The 19670-nt window shown below is 56.7% G+C and overlaps 1 protein-coding gene across 13 annotated transcripts in view; it reads left to right on the forward strand.

The window, feature by feature from the left end:
- Window positions 1-19670, forward strand: part of LRRFIP1 (LRR binding FLII interacting protein 1) — a 126321-nt gene that overhangs the window by 73856 nt on the left and 32795 nt on the right. For 7 of the 13 annotated variants that reach the window (XM_036254781.1, XM_036254782.1, XM_036254771.1 and 4 more), the window contains 5 exons: window positions 1198-1242; window positions 1856-1906; window positions 6309-6368; window positions 8578-8640; window positions 16255-16332. The exons of 5 other annotated variants lie outside the window; for them this stretch is intronic. In XM_036254781.1, the coding sequence (XP_036110674.1) occupies window positions 1198-1242; window positions 1856-1906; window positions 6309-6368; window positions 8578-8640; window positions 16255-16332 (297 nt within the window). The remainder of the gene's footprint in view (window positions 1-1197; window positions 1243-1855; window positions 1907-6308; window positions 6369-8577; window positions 8641-16254; window positions 16333-19670) is intronic. One more of the 13 variants, XM_036254784.1, reaches the window with a different exon arrangement.

The following is a 19670-nucleotide window of genomic DNA, read 5'->3' on the forward strand; positions in this document are numbered from 1 at the left end:
CTAGGGACCCTGGCGCTGGGCGTGTGCCCAGGTGGGAACTCTCCCATCGCCAGCCTGTCTCCCCAGCCGGAGCCCAGAGGTCACCTTATGCTCCATTTCCTTCACTCACCACTGCAGTCAGCTGACCAGTCACCCTCCCCCCACCTTCACCTGCCTCCGATGTTCGCCCCGCCCCCACCTGCCCGCTGTGCCCCTGAAACCACTGCTCTGTGGTGAAAACATTCCTGTACCGTTTCCTGGAACAGCTCCTGGGTCCTCCTGTGTCAGCTGAGAGCTGGCTCACCCCTGATGACACCCAGTCCTTCTGGCCCTCCCAGGAGGATGTGGGGCCACAGTGTGCATCCTGGATGCTGCCCACCGTCCCGAGAGCACATGGCTTCTCCTCCCATTAACTCGTGCACCTGAGTGTGCCCCCCCTTGTCACCAGCCTCCTGGACATTATCACATCCCGTTAGCACCTGAGAACCCGGTCAGCGTGGAAATGTCCTGTTAAACATCCCTGATGCATAAAATAACCTACGGAAGTGGAAGATCACTTCCTAACATCTTAGTGCCCGTATGGAATAGAAAAGGCAGTTGTCCTGGAAATACAGAGAGCACACCCTCCCACTGTTTAAAACGTGAGCCTCGCCCTTTACGGTGTGGGGCCGTCCCCGTCGGCTTCTGTGGAGGGGCAGGTGGATTCACCTGATCCGAAGACACAGGTAAAAGGTGTGTCATTCTCTGCACCCCTGAGAAAGGAAGACACTGCTGATTGTCACCGTGAGCACTGTGCTTAGGATGTCCCGATGCGGAAACCGCACCCCCAGGTGCATGGAATACGTTCAGGAGGACCACGGCCTTATTGGCCCTGCCGTGGAAATGATTTCTGAGCTGATCCCGGGGGCGAGGAGAGGGAGGGAAAGAGCGGGCGGGTGGAAATGGACCAGACTTGAGCCGTTAGAGAGAAGTGAAGATGCAGCTCCTTCTCCACCACACGCGTGTGTTCAAAGCCAACGTGAGATATGCCAGTATTTTGTGTGTTTAAATGCCCCCCCGTAGAAGAAAACATTTCTCACCGGCATTGTCATTGAAGCCTGTGAGCAAAGGCAAAGAAGGTGTTCTGTCCCTATCGGAAATGCGGTGTTGTGGCCCAGCTGGCTGGCCGGGCCTCCTCCCGTCTGTCACTAACTCCCGCGTTTCCTGTTGCTCCGGCAGGAAGACAGCGAGCGCTACTCACGCAGACCCAGGAGAAACACGTCGGTCAGTACTGTTCCCTCCCTCCGTGGGGTGTAGACGGAAAGCATGTGTCTGTAGTGGCTGCAAAGCTCTCTCTGTATGTGATATCTGTCTGTGTATGTATACCTCAGTGGCGTTTATTAAGGAAACTGATACTGATATTATTACCTAAAAGGCAATGAACTCAGCTTTTAGCATTTTGACCTAACTTTGGGGAGGGGAGAGTGTTTGAGAAATTTGAGTATTAATATATCCATGACAGTTTTAATGCTTTCTTGGCTATCACATACCCATGGATGCTTCGCAGAGTAATACGCATTGAGCCTGTGTAGGTGTAGACTCCAGCGAAGTGGGTAACAGCACTGTAATGAAATTAATGTAGATCCCCATCATCCAGAAACAGCCCTCCGCAAACTGAGGCGCAGAGTCCGTGCTGGGAGGGGCTGGGCTCCGGCTCAGGGCCTGGAGGTTGGAGGTTTTCCGAAGCTGCCTCTCCGGCCCCCTGCTGTGGGGCCTGGTCAGCCGCCTCCCACCGGGAGCCGGCCTGGGTTTGTTTGTGATACATTGTTGCTTCATGGCCTGGGTTTGTTTGTGATACATTGTTGCTTCATGCCCCTTTCACCCTTTCTCTCACTAGGCCTCTGATGAAGATGAGAGAATGTCCGTGGGTAGCCGCGGAAGCCTGAGGGTCAGTAACCTGAGTGCTTGGGTCTGCATGGCTCAGTTCGTGTCCAAGCCTTTTGCGTTTTCATCCCCACCTTCACACGGCCTCCTCGTTGTCCCTGTAGCCTCGGGGTCAACAGCTAGCTGACCAGGTGCTTATTTAAAACCTGTGCAGCTGCGGGATGTTTCCTTGTTGCCGCGGAGACCACTCATGAGCATAGGCACCTTTGTGTCTTTCTCCCAGGCTGGAGGCCACAGTGCTTTGATACATTTGTCCGCATCACACAACTGCCACACCTTGCTGACGTCGTCCGGGCGTGGCTGGTGGGGTGCAGGCAGGTGTGAAGGAACAGGCGCGTAGTCATGTCCTGTTTGCACACATGCTCCCCGCCTGAATTGGAGTCTCAGGCCCAGTAACCACAAGTTAAAATACTTCTCACTCGGTGATGTTTTGGGGGAGCTGCCGGAGGTTGCCGAGCGGGAAGTGGGGCCCACTGGATCCCTGGGGCTGCGTCTCCTTCATCACCCTGGTGAAATCTCTTCATCACTGTCACTTAATGGCTGACAAACACAATACCATCTTTTTCCTGAAACTTTCCAAAAATATCCGTAATTATATTTGGAAACATTGTGTGTTTGGAAGTGAAGGGGGGGGGCAGCCGGTTAACCTGCGCCTGCAGTTCTGCTTGCTGGGTGAAGCTTCCTCTGGCTGCGGTGATACATTGTTGCTTCATTCCCGGTTCATCCTTTCTGACTGAAGGACCACAGAGAGCAGAGGCTTGTTAGTCGCCATGACAACTAAATCATGGCGTCACTCCTAGACTTCATGGGCACTAAAGGTGCCTTTAATCTGCTCTGCTGGCTCAGGGACCCCGGGGCGAAAGGCAGATTTCCGAGGAGATGACATAGCTCTGCCCCTGAAGATTTGAGGACTGGTAGTGACATTTGCCGTAGAGTTTTAGTTAACATTACAGGACTTACGGCAGCTACCATTCTGACGTAATTCCTTTTGCAAATGCCCACGAGACCCTAGAAATCATGAAAACAGAAGTAATGTTGTTACGATGTTCAGTATTGCCTGTTTTCTGTCTCTGTGTCTACTTGGTTTTTACCTGGTGTCCGCACCTCTCTTCCTGCCGTCCTCGTCCATCCTCACTCCGGCAGTCGCAGCCCGACTTGGAGTCTTGGGGTCCCTACGCCTGGGTGAGATGTTCGGATGACTTGCTGTGTGATGCTAATGGTGTCGTGTGACAGATAACAACTGGTGGTGTCCCCACTAATCTCATGGGTGTTTGTCTAAAGAGCCAAGTGCATCTTTGTCCGAAAAGACACACGTGCCACCCCCTAGTCTCTACCTGGGGAGTGCGGGTGGAGGCAGGTGCCCCCAATCTCTACCTGGGGAGTGCGGGTGGAGGCAGGTGCCCCCAGTCTCTACCTGGGGAGTGTGGGTGGAGGCAGGTGCCCCCCAGTCTCTACCTGGGGAGTGCGGGTGGAGGCAGGTGCCCCCAGTCTCTACCTGGGGAGTGCGGGTGGAGGCAGGTGCCCCCAGTCTCTACCTGGGGAGTGCGGGTGGAAGCAGGTGCCCCCCAGTCTCTACCTGGGGAGTGCGGGTGGAGGCAGGTGCCCCCAGTCTCTACCTGGGGAGTGCGGGTGGAGGCAGGTGCCCCCAGTCTCTACCTGGGGAGTGCGGGTGGAGGCAGGTGCCCCCAGTCTCTACCTGGGGAGTGCGGGTGGAAGCAGGTGCCCCCCAGTCTCTACCTGGGGAGTGCGGGTGGAGGCAGGTGCCCCCCAGTCTCTACCTGGGGAGTGCGGGTGGAGGCAGGTGCCCCCCAGTCTCTACCTGGGGAGTGCGGGTGGAGGCAGGTGCCCCCAGTCTCTACCTGGGGAGTGCGGGTGGAGGCAGGTGCCCCCAGTCTCTACCTGGGGAGTGTGGGTGGAGGCAGGTGCCCCCCAGTCTCTACCTGGGGAGTGCGGGTAGAGGTAGGTGCCCCCCAGTCTCTACCTGGGGAGTGCGGGTGGAGACAGGTGCCCCTCAGTCTCTACCTGGGGACTGTGGGTGGAGGCAGGTGCCCCCCAGTCTCTACCTGGGGAGTGCGGGTGGAGGCAGGTGCCCCCAGTCTCTACCTGGGGAGTGCGGGTGGAGGCAGGTGCCCCCCAGTCTCTACCTGGGGAGTGCGGGTGGAGGCAGGTGCCCCCCAGTCTCTACCTGGGGAGTGCGGGTGGAGGCAGGTGCCCCCCAGTCTCTACCTGGGGAGTGTGGGTGGAGGCAGGTGCCCCCCAGTCTCTACCTGGGGAGTGCGGGTAGAGGTAGGTGCCCCCCAGTCTCTACCTGGGGAGTGCGGGTGGAGACAGGTGCCCCCCAGTCTCTACCTGGGGAGTGTGGGTGGAGACAGGTGCCCCCAGTCTCTACCTGGGGAGTGTGGGTGGAGACAGGTGCCCCCCAGTCTCTACCTGGGGAGTGCGGGTGGAGGCAGGTGCCCCCCAGTCTCTACCTGGGGAGTGTGGGTGGAGACAGGTGCCCCCAGTCTCTACCTGGGGAGTGTGGGTGGAGGCAGGTGCCCCCAGTCTCTACCTGGGGAGTGTGGGTGGAGACAGGTGCCCCCCAGTCTCTACCTGGGGACTGTGGGCAGAGGCAGATGTGCCAACCAGAGCGCATAGTCTTCTTCAGAGCCTCCTGGGCACAGCTCTGACCCACCTGGCTGGCACCACACACTGTTGGAGCACCAGCTGTTTGCTGGCCGCTCTGGGTCCCAAGGTGGGAACAGATGGCGTCTTCCTTTCAAGGAACTCAAATCAGATCAAGGACTGTTGTCCCTTTAAAAGGTTACATTTAAAATAGTTTCATTCCATGACAAATCCATGGTTTTCTAGTCCCTATCCATGGAGTTCAATGTACAGCTGGGCTTCTTTGCCAAAGACCCCAGTTCCAGCACCAAAACAGGCTTCCGCCTTAAATTCGAAATTATTCTCTTGCATCTGTCCGGGAGAGTTTGCGTGCGTTCTGCTTTCTACGCGGTCAGCGTGAACCGCAGGGAGGCAATCCCAGCTCCAAAGGCACAGGGGCGTGAGCTGGCCCACGTGACAGCAGCCCACGGCCCACCGTGACAGCAGCCCGCGCACCCCTCCCTTCAGGACGCTCCTGGGCATTCTGTGCATCACCCAGTCTGTCGCATTCCCAAGTTATCAGCAAGTTCCTGCGTTTGAAAAGGGTTTTTACCTTTGCGGTGACAATTAATAGTGCCCTCCACCTGCCTAGCACCCTGGACCCCAGCCTCCTGACACTGGGGGATGAGCACATTTCTGTGACACGCATTTCCATCCTTTACGTAATTAATGTATTAGCGACATGTTTCCAGCTTTTTAGCCACTTTATTCCCTGAAGTGAATTGCCTTCAGGGCCGTCCCTGAGGAGAAGGGGGGACGTGTTAGCGAGTCAGGAGCACCTGTTGGAGGGCACTTTTACTTCCAGCTTTTATTCCATTTTAAAACTAAATTCAAGGCACCCGGTAGGGCACGCGTGAGTTTTGATTTTGCCTTTCTTCTGTGGTTCCCATCTCTCATGCCCTTGAACGTGAGTTGCCCTTTGCCTCAGTAGAAAAATAACCTCACACCGTCCATCCGAAGAGCTGACGATTGAGTCTCGCGTGGCCACGTGTGACGTCTGCGTGTGCGTGAGAGCACCGAGTGGTGTTTGCAGCTTCCTGACTGAGCGTGACTCACCACTAGAATGACTGGTTTGGATGGGGCATTAATTCTCGTGTCTTACTTCACCTCTTAGCAACTGCTAACCTGCGGGCGTCTGGGGAGCTTGCACACCCCAGGCCCCGGCGTTCTGATTCCCCAGGCCAGCGGAGACTGGATGAATGAAAACCGCGTGTAGAGGACGTACCCTACCATTTCCCGTAATGAATTTTTACATGGAATGATGGAGTGGATAGAAGCTGTGTCTGAATTTTCTAAATACAGCTTCCTGAGGGGCCGTGATTGTTAGGGACTCACCCTGAACCCAGAACTGAAAACTGACTAGCTCGGGCCGAACCACTGGCCGCTTGCGTGGTGGGCAGGCTCTTCGCACGCTGGGATTTCCAAAGCACCGCCGTGAAGCTGCAGGCAGGAGAAACCGCCCAGAGAGACTGCCGGGCCGTGGCTTCACCCACAGGAGGGACTTGGGCCTCAAGCCCCCAGTGCCCTGCAGTCACAAGTGACACTGAATGGACTTTCCTGAGTTGTAGCGGAGCAGATGGGGGGCCTGAGGCTCTTGGGGGTATGTAAGGATTTGGGCGATCCCTGGCTTTCATTCATCCACTCCCCTCGGGAAGCTCAGTCTGTACCTGGCTGATTCCTCCTTGCTGGTCTGTCTGTCTGTCTGTCCGTTGTCTTCATGTGTCTGCTGATATCACCTTTTCTTCTCTTCTTCATTGAAACAGACAAATGGTTATGATGGAGAGCTATATGGATCGCAGCCCCTGAACAGAAGATCTGGCAGGGTTAGTACAGTCATCTGCATGGCACGGAATTCAAACCTGTTGCTGCCGAGCTTTTTAAAAACATCGCTCAGTGTAGCTGCCCCCCCCCCCCCAGTCATAGTGGTTCTCTTTTATTCCCTAGTGCATGATAAAGTGAGAGCTCATGATTTTCAGCTGATAAGCAGTCCTGATGGTTGTGTAAGAGCTTCATGCTGATAAGAATCTCTGAGCTTAGAAGATCTAGACTAAAGATGAGCTCTTTCATTATTTTATGGCCCGAGGTGTATGTATGTAATGTGTATATCACGTATGTCCAGCTTTCAAAATGCTGAAATTCGACATTTCCCGTCTTCCAGGCTCTTGTTTGTCATTTTAAAGACGGGCAGAGCCTGTGTGTTCCTGGATACCGAGGTTGGCACACTCGCGGTGCAGGGGTGCAGCCAGGGGCCCGAGCCGTCCTCTGCAGGGGTGCAGAGGAGGAAAGGGACCAGGCAGGAGTGCTGGAGAGCAGTGGGGGGGCCTGAGCTAAATTTAGCAGGAAGGTCTCCCTGGGCTTCAAAAGGCTAAACTAGATACATTTTTGATTGTTTCATGACCTGCTGCAAATGTTATACATTGAATTATCTACAGTCTTCCTGTCCTTAACATTTGCTTCACTGTTTTCTTGTAATAAATGTTACTAGTTGTGTAAAGCAGTATTTCTTTACATTAATCTGAATTACATTACACACACACACACACACACACTTAAGTTCTGTGTTCAGGGTTCAGGATTTCCCTCCTGCCCCCCAGGACTGCACGCGCCCGGTCTCTGCCAGCTTTCCTCTTCAGACGGAGCGCCCTCTGTCTGCGGGCTGTCTTCCTGCATCTGCTGTTTGCAGGGATGTCCCTGGACTTCCTCCGGTTCCGTTACTACTTCTTTACATCTCTGTCCACTCGGGCCCAGGGCAGGCGGCAGGCACACCACCGTGTCCTACAGCCCGTGCTGCCACGGAGGACAAGAGCCTCGGTGGCCCCTGGTGGCCCCAGACTGCTGTCGGGGTTCCGTTCACTCGCAGCTTTTCACCCTCAAGGCATCGCTTCACCGTGATTGAGCACGATGCTTTGTCGTTTAGGGTGAGACGTTACTGTAGAAACCCGTTAGTCCAACCTCTACCCAATATCACATTCTTCTCTGGAACATCCCAGACACGCAGTGCCACGTTCTGTGACCGGACAAGATAACATCGGGCTCTGTGTTCCACAGAGAGCCACAGTTGAACCTCCGGCTTCTACGCGATAGCAATACAGTGTGCTGTATGATGTATTGAGATTTCAGTCACGCGCCCAGAAGTACGAAAGAACGTGATTGTAAAGCCGTTCACCATGGAGAAAAACTGGATATAAAATTGATTTAATAAATAATCGAGAAGTATAATGATTGAGGAACCAGGTAGCCTCCGTCCACTGCGGCAGCAGGTCTGGGAAGATCGGGGGGAAGGCCCAGGATGGTGGAGGGTGCGCTTAGAAAGGTGGGTGGGCTGTGGGGAGCACCGGTGGGAAGGAATAGAATCCCCATTGAATCCCCCCCCCAAGGGAGGAGTCTGGAAACATTGTTCCCCCTCCCAGGGAACTCGGCCCGCAGGGGGCCGCTGGACTGTTTGCATCCCCAGCTCCCGCCTTCATCGGTAGCTCCAGTCCCTCCCCATCTAGTTCTGGGCTGTTTCAGAGCCTCCTGGAGGATGTGGGAGAAACCGCAGAGACCGCTGCAGGGAGCTGCCATGTGTGGACAGTGGTTCTCGCTGGGAGGGGCGGCTGGCCCAGACCCCTCACCTCCCGGAGCGCGGGAGCCCCTGGGTGTGCTGGCCCGCAGGATGGCGGGAGGCTTTTACCATAAACGGAGTTTCATTTAGCTCCGAAGATGTGTAACAGTGGAAATCCAGGCTAGGAGGTGATAGACATCCATCATAAGATTTAGTAAGTCATTACAAGTAACACCAGAGATGGGAAACTGTGAAAAACAGTAAGAGTTCAACCACAGGACACCACGGAGACGTAAACCCTGGAAGGTGACGCTTCGAGCGTCTTGTTGCTAAGCATTCCGGCCGCTGCAGAGGCGCTCGGGCCTTGGTGCTCCCGGGGCTAACGTGGTGCGGTGGTGCACTTTGTATTTACCTTTGACCCGGACAGGTGGGGCTGCGGGGACACTAAGGAAGTGCGAGTCACTTACTCTGTCTTCTTTGGTGCCCAGACTTCCAGCTACAGCGGTGACGGCAGAATCTCCACTGTGTCATCATCCAGAGAGGAGAAGTTGGTTGGTTTCCATTTAAATCTTTCACACCCTCTCCGGAAGCGGCAGGTTTTATAGCATGCGGTTGTGTGTGTGGGTTCAACTCCCCTCCTTTAACATCTATTCACCACTTTTCCTCTGTGCCCCCCCCCCCGTTTTTTTTTTTACTTCTATTTTTTTTATTGATTTTAGAGAGGAGAAGGGAGAGGGAGAGACAGAAACATCGATGAGAGAGAACATAGACTGGCCGCCTCCTGCACGCCCCCCACTGGGGATCGGGCCCACAACCTGGGCATGTGCCCTGAGCGGAAATCAAACCGGTGACCTCTCCGTGCAGGGTCGACGCTCAGCCACTGAGCCACCCCGGCCGGGCTGTGTGTATTTTCCTAATTCCAGGGGGTCTATGCCGTTGCAGAGAGCACTCAGTCCTTCGGAAAACCTCCTCACTTTCCGAGCGGAGGTGGTCGCTGTCAGACAGATGGCGGAGAGACCGAGGATAACAGGTCACTCCTTCCATCCACTGGCCGGAAGTGACCCCCCAAGGTGGCCGAGCCGCGATTAGAGCTGGCCGTTTCAAAATGCAGCACTCGTCAGACCTCCCTGCGGCCGCGTGTCGCCACCACCACACCGCCCAGCGTCATCTTCTCGTCCCCCCCCGGAAGCTCCTTGGTCACTACTGTGCTCAGCTCCTGCAGGGCGCACCGGCCCCTTTTATTTTATTTAAACCTCATAATGGGAAGGTGTCCGTGGCGTACGTACCACTGAAGACTTTTCCTAAGGACTTCTCCAGTCTTGTAGACGTGGCAGAGGCAGACCGTGGACTGGACCACGCAGTGTCCGGAGGTGGCTGTGGGTGCTTCCTCCCACGTGGCCCCGTGGCCCTCTGCGCTTCCAGCCCAGCCCCTGACACACGCTGCAGCTTGTGTGTCACCGTTAGGCCGTTTCTCCCCGTCTGCCCCAGAGTTCCACTTGCCTGCGCAGCACAGGAGTGACCGGCACAAGTTGTGGGACTTGAAGTGGAGGCGGAATGTCTTAAGGAGCCATCAGCTCCTTACATGGAACGACTGGACCTTCAAGGACAGTCCTGCTCTTGGGTGGTCAGTAGAATGTTGCTGACCTCGAAACCCGGAGCAAATGGCTTCCCCTGCAAGGGTCCTTCAGCTCGGGTAAAACACCTTATTTGGGGAAATTATTAATTTATGGAGAAGTATTCCCCAGAAATGTCATATAGACTCCTGGGCTCAGAATGGCAGCGCTCAATCTGTCCTCTATGGACTGTGCACGCCCCGTGGTGTGACCACCTGGGAGGCCTAGCCAGAGACCATTTCCAGCGAAATATTCTACATGAAAGAGAGGCTGATCTCTCCACAAACTCTGTATTTGTTTCTTTAATCCTCACCGGAGGGTATTTTTTCATTTATCTTCAGATAGAGTGGGAGGAGGGGGGAGAGAGAGAAACATCGATGTGAGAGAGACACATCGACGGGCTGCCTCCCGCACGACCCAAACCAGGGCCAGGGATGAACCGCAACTGAGGTACGTGCCCTTGACTGGAATCGAACCCACGACTCATTGGTCCTCGGCCGGCGCTCCAGCCGCTGAGCCAAACCGCCCAGGGCTCCCCACAAACTCTGGGTTTTGAGCTCTTCCTGCCAACCTTTAAAATCAGAACTCAGATTACAAAGACGTCCAGAGCCCCTGTGATCTCGCTACCGATCACACGCACTGCAGTCTGGTTTTGCCTGTGTGTAGACCCAAAGTCCTGACTTGGTCCCCAGCATAGTTTTGTCCATCAGCGGGACCGTCTTCATTTCCTTCGGACCCTCCCCTTCCTCCGCCCCTGGAAGTGTGTGCACACGCGTTTCCTTGTGAGCGGCGGTTGCATGTGGATGTGCAATGTGATGTGCCTCCCAGAGGAAGTACAGCGGCCTCTGGCCCTCCTGCGTGTTCTCTAATTACAGGGACCGTCCCGCTCGGACCTTGGCCTTCCCTGTAGTGGCCTTGCTCCCAGCGCCCTGTCCGCCCAGCATGGAAACCGGGTCTGTCTCCCCCTTGCACGCCACTCCTTCCTCCCTCGCTCCCCGCGTGCCCGTGTGTGGACGCCCCGCCCTCCTGCGTGGAGGTCAGAGAGCAGAGTCCAGCGGGTTTCCATCGGCTCGATGAGCCTTCTGAGACGTCTCTCAGCTGTTAAAAATGTTATCGAACATCATGTAAGACCGTCTATAGAAAAAGGAATTTAGGAAAAAGGAGGCTCTAGTGAATGGGTGTTTTCAAAAGCTCCAGCCATCCCAAATCGGTCTCTTGGGCTCTCCTCCTTTTCCAGCAATTGTTCCCCATTTGGGCTTCGTTTGTTTTTCAGAAAATATTTTTCTCTTGTCGATGTGTCCAGGAAGCAATTCGGAAGGCCTTTGTGCGTGATGGGCCGCCTCCGCCTCGGGGGCAGCCCTGTCTCGGCGGACGCTCCTCTGGCTTCCTGTTTAGCTGCAGGGACTGGCCTGGCTCTCCCCAGGAGCCCGCTCAGAGCCCGCTCAGAGCCCGAGGGCGGACCGTGTCCTGGAGGCTGGACTGTTGTCTCGCATTGTCCTCTCCCTCGCATGGCCGAGTGACTCACCCCAGACCGGCCAGTGGCCTGCGCCTGGAAATGAGTCACCGCGCTGCTCTGGAGCTCAGTCTGCGGCCACACCAGCCTCTGGGTCCCAGCAACCCCGCCGGGCTCAGGTGTGGCCGGCGGCTGCAGGCTGACAGCCCCTTGTGTGCCTTGCAGGCTGCTCCTGGGACCCTGCTGCCCCCTCTCCCCACGTGGAAGTGTGTGGGTTAACACACTGTGTGCTGGCTGTGCACGTGCGGTTTGGCTGCTGTCTGGGGGGTCTGCCTGGACACCGTGCTCCCCTCGCTCCCCTCCCTTCCCCCCCCCCTTCCGGGAACGCCTGGGAAGAGATGACTAGGAGAGAGTCGCAGGGATGCTGCAGAAGGTCACGGTTTCAAGTCAAAAACCATCTCGCATTTGCCTTTCATGGAAACTGGCGTTTGGATCCGTCAGATTTACTGCGAACGTGGACTCTTTTTCTTCTAACCCCGTAACTGGATTAGGCTCGGCTCCTAGCTATCATGAGGCTCATTGCTGTTTTTCCGTGGCTTCTAAAACCTGCCCTTTGCTCCCATCCTCCAGCCCCCCTCCCCGCTCCCCCTACAGTCTGTGCTGGGAGCTACCGGGTGCCCCCCTCAGCCCCGCAGGCCCCCACCGCGCGTGCGCACCGCCACACCTGCTTTGTCCGCAGGGAACCACCGGTGACATGCCGCTCACACGTGCGTGGTGCCGGTCAGTCCCCTTTGGCCAGATCTGGGTTTCCTTTCTCCCGACAGCTGAGCCCGCTTCAGTCTGCGGGGAGCAGGGTCCCACCCTCCCTGGCAGATGGAAAGGCGGCTTTTACCGCTGTGTATAAGGTTAACAGGCGTTCACGCTCTGGGCCGGCTCACTTGGTACTTACGCTGTGCGGGAAACTCACGTATGCACAGTGGCTGTGCCCCTTGTTCACAACCTTCTGAGTTTCCATCCGAGTGCACGCTTCAGCGTTTCCTAGGTGCTGGAGAGGGACGGGCCGCCCGTCCTGACCGTCTGTTTCTGTGGCAGGCGTCCATGCTGGACGGCCACAGTCTCGGGGGGGCTTTGCGGGGAAGGGCCTGTGCCCCGTGGGCTGTGAGGCACTGTCTGTGGTTGTGGTTTCTCCCGTCCGCTGCGTGGCCTGGCGGGCCTGCTCAGCACAGTCCAGCCGGGGAGACAACCGGCCTGAGTCACAGGGAGGAGACACGGTCTCGTCTCAATTTCCCATTGTATGAAGGGTCACGGACCATGAGTCACGAAGCCTGGGGTTGAGAGTCTGATGTCCTCGCCCGTTGCAGTCAAAGGGACAAGACCGACCTCCACCAAGCTTCATCGGCTCTTTCCCCATAACTCGTGACAACACTCAGGTAGCGCAGGGGTTGGTCTCAATCAAAGGAGGAAAGGAAACGCAGGCCACCACTTACTCACCTCTGGGTAACTGAGGGAGGTGGACGAATTCGAAGACTCAGGATATCCCACTTACGTCATTTCCCGTGTCTTTTATTTTTTATCCTCACCCGAGGACATTTTTGCATCCTTCTTCAGATAGAGAGGGAGGGAGAGAGGGAGGAAGAGAGACGTGAGAGAGACACATCGACTGGTTGCCACCCACACGACCCCAACCGGGGCCAGGGACAAACTGCAACCGAGGTACGTGCCCTTAGGGGAACCGAACCCGGGACTCTCCGGTCCGCAGGCTGACGCTCTAACCGCTGAGCCAAACCGGCCAGGGCTCATTTCCCTTTTCATAATTTTGTCTTCCTTCTCCTTTGAAGGATTGCAGTGGCCATGCGATAAAGGCTTGGTAGTTGTACAAGACATACTTGTTGAACGAAAAAACTGAGTGAGTCATGATAAAGGTGAACAAATAGAGAAATGGATTCGTCCTCGGAACTGAGGAAGCTAATGAATGAGCCCGTCCCGAGGACCAGCTGGACCAGCATCCGCGGGAGCCAGCCTCCCGCGGTCACAGGCGCTGCTCCACAGCGCCCCCGGAGGTCCTGGAACTGCGCCGGGTCCACGTGCGATAGACGGTTTCTTCAGAAATAGTGAAAACGCTTTTCTAATTTTGCTTTCGGAAATGATTAGCTACTTCATCAGTTAGCTAAATAATCCAATTTTATGTTTCTCCAGTCATCGTGAATATCCAGGGATTCTTACAAAGCAACCTGTCTAGCCCATAGTTTTCTTTAGAATGTAATTTTTACAAGTATTATATTTAATAATTAGTTGACGCAGCATTCCTTTTTGGTGACATCTCATTAAGCATTTGTCAGTTTTATATTGCATAACATTTTTCTTGTAGTGGAGCCTACTTTTGTTTTGTTTTGTTTTTATTAATCCTCACCGAGGTTTTTTTTCCCCATTGATTTTTGGATAGAGTTGGAGGGAAGGATGGGGGGTGGGGGAGACAGACAGAGAGAGAATCATCTATGTGAGAGAGTTTCAGGGTACGTGCCCCTGACTGGGACTCAAAGCCACGCCCCTTCGGTCCACAGGTCGAAGCTGTAACTGCTGAACTGAACTGAACTGGTCAGGCTAAACCTGCTTTTTCAAACCTTTTTCCGGTTCTTAAAGACTTTTGTGAGCCATTAAAAAGTTCATACACCTAATGGGTGAAATAGCTCTAGCTTATATGAGACAGATAAATGCAACTACATGGTATTTTTTATCAGACAGGAAACGGCATACTAATTCCTTACGGGAATGAGACTTCCCCCCAGCACTGAGATTCCTGGCGACCCAAGTGGAACCTCTGGTCTCCGCGGGATGTGTGTCGCGGGTTCCTTCACTACGGCCTCCGCGGCTGGTTAGCGGGGTGACGGAGACGGAAGGCCTTCTCGCCCCGGGGCACGAGCTCCTGAGATAGGGCCGCGTGTCCCTGGTGTCAGGCATGCAGAAGGAAGAAAAGGGAATAGAAACAAGCTCTTCTCCGCTTCCTGGTGCACCCAGAGGGAGCTCAGCACACTTCTGCCGACTTCAGTTGGACAGGTTAAACCCGGGGTAAAACCCCTCGGAAGAGATCTTGGGCGTCAGCTCTGTTCTCAGCAGCGAAGCAGCAGGCGGAGCGGAGGAAGGCGCACCGAGCTCCCCCCTCCCACCCCGTCTCACCCCAGCCTCGCCGTCACTCTCCGACTGCCACGCCGGGTCCCCGTGTTCCGGAATGGGGCTCCGTGCCCCCGCTTTCCCACGCTCTTCACCCAGCTAGTAGGTGTGACCCCTGATAAACACACACACCTGTGAGCAAGCTTGGGGGTCCGTCCTGTCCCGAGCCCCAGCCTGCCCAGGACAGCCTCCATCTAGGAGATCCTTCCTCGTCTCCATTCTCCCAAGAAGTTAGCCTCGGCCACAGTGTGTGTGTGCAGTTCAGTGACTTCGTCCTCGTGACCTGATTCGAAGGGAGCGAATGGCCGGTTTTCGAAAGTAGAACAGTTTTGCTTGACAACCTGTCTGTCTTACGCCTTCCTTGCCGTTAGTAAGCCGTGTGCGTGGTATGGCCAAGGACAGAGAGCCTGGAGTGGGACTCAGATATTTCCAGCTTACCTTCACCCGCGTGAGCCACGCTGACTCCCCAACGCAAGCAGCTCCGGGGTGCCCCGTGGACCGCAGCGGTCCGGGCTCGAAGGGTTTTCTTCATGATCAGGGCAGGTGGAGCGGAGACACTTTCTGACTGAGGCCGGCGCTGGGGGACCTGGGTCAGCCCTGAGCTCTGTTAGCACCGTCTCGTCTCCGCATCCTACACCGGGGTGCGAGAGACAGGCTGCGGCAGGACTCGTGCAGGGGGGACGTCTCCCCTGTCCTCTCGGCAAACCCAAAGGCGAAGTCTTTTGCCCTAAAGTGCTGGTTCGGGGGTTTTCCTTTATTTTGCACAGTAAAGCTACAAGGTGAGGCAGGTGATACCAGTAAATTTCTCACGTAACCCATCTGGCCCTGGTTCTTACACACGATGTCTGTGCATCTGAGAAGTCTCGCACGTGAGCGTGCAATAAATGCGTGTCAGAGAAAGGAACGGTGTAGCTAGGGCAGGTCTGAAGAACTTGCTCACCTTGGCCAAGGCTATTTATAGTCTAGAATTGAAGTTTTTCATTCAACAAGTATTTTTGGAATGCACGCTGTGTACCAGGCTCGTCTGATCACTGGGGACTCCGCAGGAAATGGGGGGAGTGCAGACCTCACCCCCAGGAGTGACCCTCTAGTAGGAACACCGGGCAATGAAGGTGGTCTTCACGGTGACAGTGGCGAGCACCCCGACACGCTGTGGCCCATATACTTTGCAGGAAGGATAGTGCCTGCAGGTGTGTCTGTGGGTGCCCGGTGTTAGGAAGGGCACCGAGCAGGGCGGCTCCTGTGGCCATGCCATGCCTGCTGGAGGCCGTGATCCCAACTGCTGCTGGTACCCTGCCTCCCCTCCCCTCCCCCACCCTTCCTTGCTCAAGAGGGAAGTAAGAACTTTCTAGAAAACATGAAAGGTATCTAGGATGAGGACACACCTGAGTACAAATCAAAGTTAAGAGGACATGGCTCCCAGATAAATCAGCAGCCGGTGTGTACCTCTCCCAGGAGAGAGTTTAGATTGGTGGACGGACAGACCGATGTCTACAGCAGAGCTAACGGAGCCCTGCCTGGCTTTTGACTGAACCCTCGATCTTATGTTGCTTTCACTGGGGAAGATGGAGAAGCAGACGTTTCCTTTGCCCAGCGCCAGGCTCAGTGCGGGCAGGGAGGCGGCCAGTCTCTTCCACAGAGACAAGGTGGCTTTCTGTGCACCCACAGCGCGTGACCGCACAGCCAAGTTCAGCAGATGCCCTGTGTCCCTTTCTCCTACTAACCGAGCATTCTGTTCTTCTGAGGCGCTGATGAACGTCTTTCACTCTTAGCGGGCATTCGCTCTCCAGGGGAACCTGGGCTCCGTGCTAACCCCTGCTCCGCACTGCACGTGGCCAGCCTCTCGGCTGCGGGGGGGCCTCATGCTCGGGCATCTCTGCTAACCCTGTCCCTTTGTCTCTGTCTGCGTGCGGCACCGGGCTGTGGGACAGCCCTCGGAGCCCTGCGGCCACCTCAGCTCCAGCTCCCGGGCCTCCTCCAGAGCCAGCTCGGCACGGGCCAGCCCAGTGGTGAGTGTGCCTCTGTCCACTGCCTGCTCCCCTTCCTCTGCTGTCTGTCCTCGGGCCGCCGCCTCGGCCTGCATGCGGGAGAGAGCAAGGTGCTCCGTATCGGTTCGGTCCCGGTACACGCGAGTGGGGGGAGCTGTCCGGCTTGGAACAGCAGCTTCACGATGCTGGCCGGCACTGTGACGCTTCTGAGGGCCGGGCGACAGTGCTGGGAGGGGGGTCTTCCTGGGAGGGGGGCCTTTGAGCAGTGTGGGGAGTGTAGCATGTGACCCATGCGTTGCTCTTTATGATTTAAACATGGAAAGGATGGACTTGACGCATTTTGTTGGACGTCATTTGTTATTCGGCCCAGGCGGTTTTAGAAGGCGGGGGGGGGGGCGGGGGGCGGTGCCGTGGCATCCCTAGCTGTGGCCCGTCCCCGTCACCCCGCGGGCTCTCCCCTTCTTCAGTGTGTGTGGAACCACAGAGCTTGTTGGTTACTCAGCATCATGACTCATGTTTTGCTTTGGAAAATAAGGGCCCTATGATGTGGTCCCCATCCTCTGGGCCTCGAGTGTGCCTCCGTAGTCTTTGGATATTGGGCGGTTTCCCCTCATCGGATGCTCCGTATGATGCCGCTACACATTCTTTGAACAGTGAGGGATTTGCAGGGTAGTTTTGCCCCTGGGGACACCTGGAGGTGGCGGGCTGGCAGAGACCAGGGGCGGGGTTCAGTGGACAGGAGCCGGGCTGCATGCTGCTCGGTGTGCATGACACCCCTACACCGCATCCTTGAGAAGCCCAGGGCACAGGAAGCCGAGCGGGGCAGCGTCGGTCTGCTTCCTCCACCTCCCAGGCACGGAGCAGGGTGAGCGTGGCTCTGAACTTGGCTGCAGGACAGCTGGGTGCTCGGAGGCCTGCAGTGTAGGCCGTGTTCCTGGCTGGGGTTCAGGCGGAGTTCCTGGTTGGCTTGGAGCTGAGCTCCCCTGCACCGATGCGCCACTGTGTGCTGGTGACTTGTTCGATCTTTAAATTCGATGATCTCTTCTTTATTATTCTTTTAAAGCCTGGAGGGCTCCTTCCAAATGCAGATGTCAGGCTTCTGGGGAAGCAGATAAAGGGACCCCTGGAGACTGAGCTCATACTGCTGCATCAGGCGGGCGGGTGGGCGGCCTCGGTGCCCCTCCCTGTGTCCCTGACTCCAAGGCCGAGGCCAGAGCTCGTCCTCTCTGGCCTTGTACTGGCGTGTTCCTGGTAGTGGAGAAATGTCGGGAGTGAGAAAACAGAAGATGGGTCAGGGGGGCAGATGTTAGGACGGGAGAGCCCCTTTCTCTGTGGAAGTGTGAGCTGCGGACACCCCCTCTGCACCCGCGCCACCTGACCACCCCCCTACCCCGTCCTGGAGAGCAGCGGTGAGGGGCCCAGGTGGGGGTGAGGACGCCCCGGAGGCCAGGTGCTCACCATCAGCAGGAGTGATGCCCAGCTGTTTGATATCACGTCACCTCGGTTTTTTGGCAAATCTGCTCTTTACGGTTGTTGCGTAAGACTGAAGGGGGCAGTTTTCGCGCTCGATTCCCTGCTGACCGGGTTAGCACCCCGGCGGCCTCCGGTCAAGCCTCCTCCCAGCTCGGCTGTGCCCTACATTCTCACCTGTCCACGCGTCGACGTGAAACCTTCGACCACGAGGAGCAAACGTTCTCCGTGGAAGCTAATGGAGGGCCAACCTTCCTTTGGAGAAAAGTAAAGGAACTCACAGTTGACCAGTGGAGACCGCGGTTCTCCTTTCGAAGGGTCCTAGCCCTGAGCACACGGAGCGGGAAAGCCTGCGATTAGGGGTGGTCAGGGGCAGCCCAGTGAGGTCACAGAACCACAGGGCCCAACCCGGTCACTTGCGCTGAAGAGACTGAAATCAGACTCAGATTTCTTTGTCAGAAGCTTCTAAATTTGTGACAGATTTACTCACATAACCGGGGTGTTGTGGATGACCATAAACAGGGGAGCGTGAAACGTGTCCAGTGTCCCTGGGGCTGATGACGAGAGGCGGGTGGTCCCTGCCACTGGGGGTCTGGTGAGGTCCCGGTCCTGGGGAGCTGTGCGCGGGGTCGCTTTTTCTCCAGGTACCGCCGGGGAACCAAGCAATGGCGGAGGGGCCCTAGGGCTCCTCATGATTCTGACTCTCTCTGTTCAGCTCGGAGTCTGCAGCTGAGGAGGCTCTGAGCGCGCTGCCCACTGCTCACACGCAGCCCTGGACGCTCCGAGCACCCAGGCACTTCGCTGAGCCAACCTCGCGGCGGGCCACACACAGATCATCAGTTCAGCCTTTCCTCCCGGGTCGCGGCTCCTTATAGAGGCTCACCGGTCGTCATGGCGACACATCAAGGGAGCGGTGGCCAGCATCCCGCGGACTGTGGGGCGGCGTGTAGCCGCCCCATCCGAGCACCTCCCTCGGGGGGCGATCCCCGGGCAGGGCGGTCGCCAGGGGTGTGTTTACAGGGCACTTGACCATCTCAAGAGGAGAAGGCAGCGTCCTGGCACCTGCGGGGTCCAGGAGACAGAGCTGAGCCAGCCCCTCTTCTCGAGTTCCAAAGTCACAGTCCTCTTTCTGTGTTCTGGGTCCCGGGCGCTTACACCGTTGCGAGGGGTGGGCGTTTGTATTTGGGGCTTGCTGGACCACAGAGTGACAGTGGATATATTTGGCCTTGTTGATTGGAAAGAAGCCAGAATCGAGCTTGGACTGCCCTGGTGCCCTGCCCGGCAGGGAGGGGCAGAGGCCATGGGCAGAGCCCGGGGCGAGGCCGTGCAGTGAGTGACCCTTGAAGCCTGGCCTCTCAGAGGGACACAGAGCAGGAAGGGTGTGGGGAGTTGCCGGGTTCAAATGTCATCGCTCGCATTCCTGGTCGGGAGCACCTGGCCAGGCATGTAAACTTCCTGAGCTTCCCCTGGAAAGAGGGGGTGGTGACACCCTCAGGAAGCAAGACAAGAGAGCAGGCATTGGCAGGGCTGGAGGTGCTGTGGACCATGGGAAATGACCCCTGGCCTGGCCGCTCATCAGGACTCCGGGCGCAGGGGCAGTATGAGTGAGTGAGGACAGGGCACAAGGTCTCGCTGGGAAGGAACCTGAGTGGGGGTGGGGGCAGGTGCCCCGAGGGCGGGGAGCGGAGCCCTGTTAAAGAGCAAAGTAAGCAGAATGAAGGAAATGATAGCTTGCCCGGCTTCAAGGAAACACAGGTGCCTCAGCATCTGAAGACGGAGTTCGCCCCACCCCCTGGCCCTCCCCGGTCGTGGGAACGCAGAGGGGGCCGGCCTGTCTCAGGAGGACATACACGATTCCACCTCGTTCTCGTGTCCCCTCCTATAAACAC

This window comes from Molossus molossus, unplaced genomic scaffold (genome assembly GCF_014108415.1).
Source record: "Molossus molossus isolate mMolMol1 unplaced genomic scaffold, mMolMol1.p scaffold_m16_p_11, whole genome shotgun sequence".
NCBI classification, from domain to species: Eukaryota; Metazoa; Chordata; class Mammalia; order Chiroptera; family Molossidae; genus Molossus; species Molossus molossus.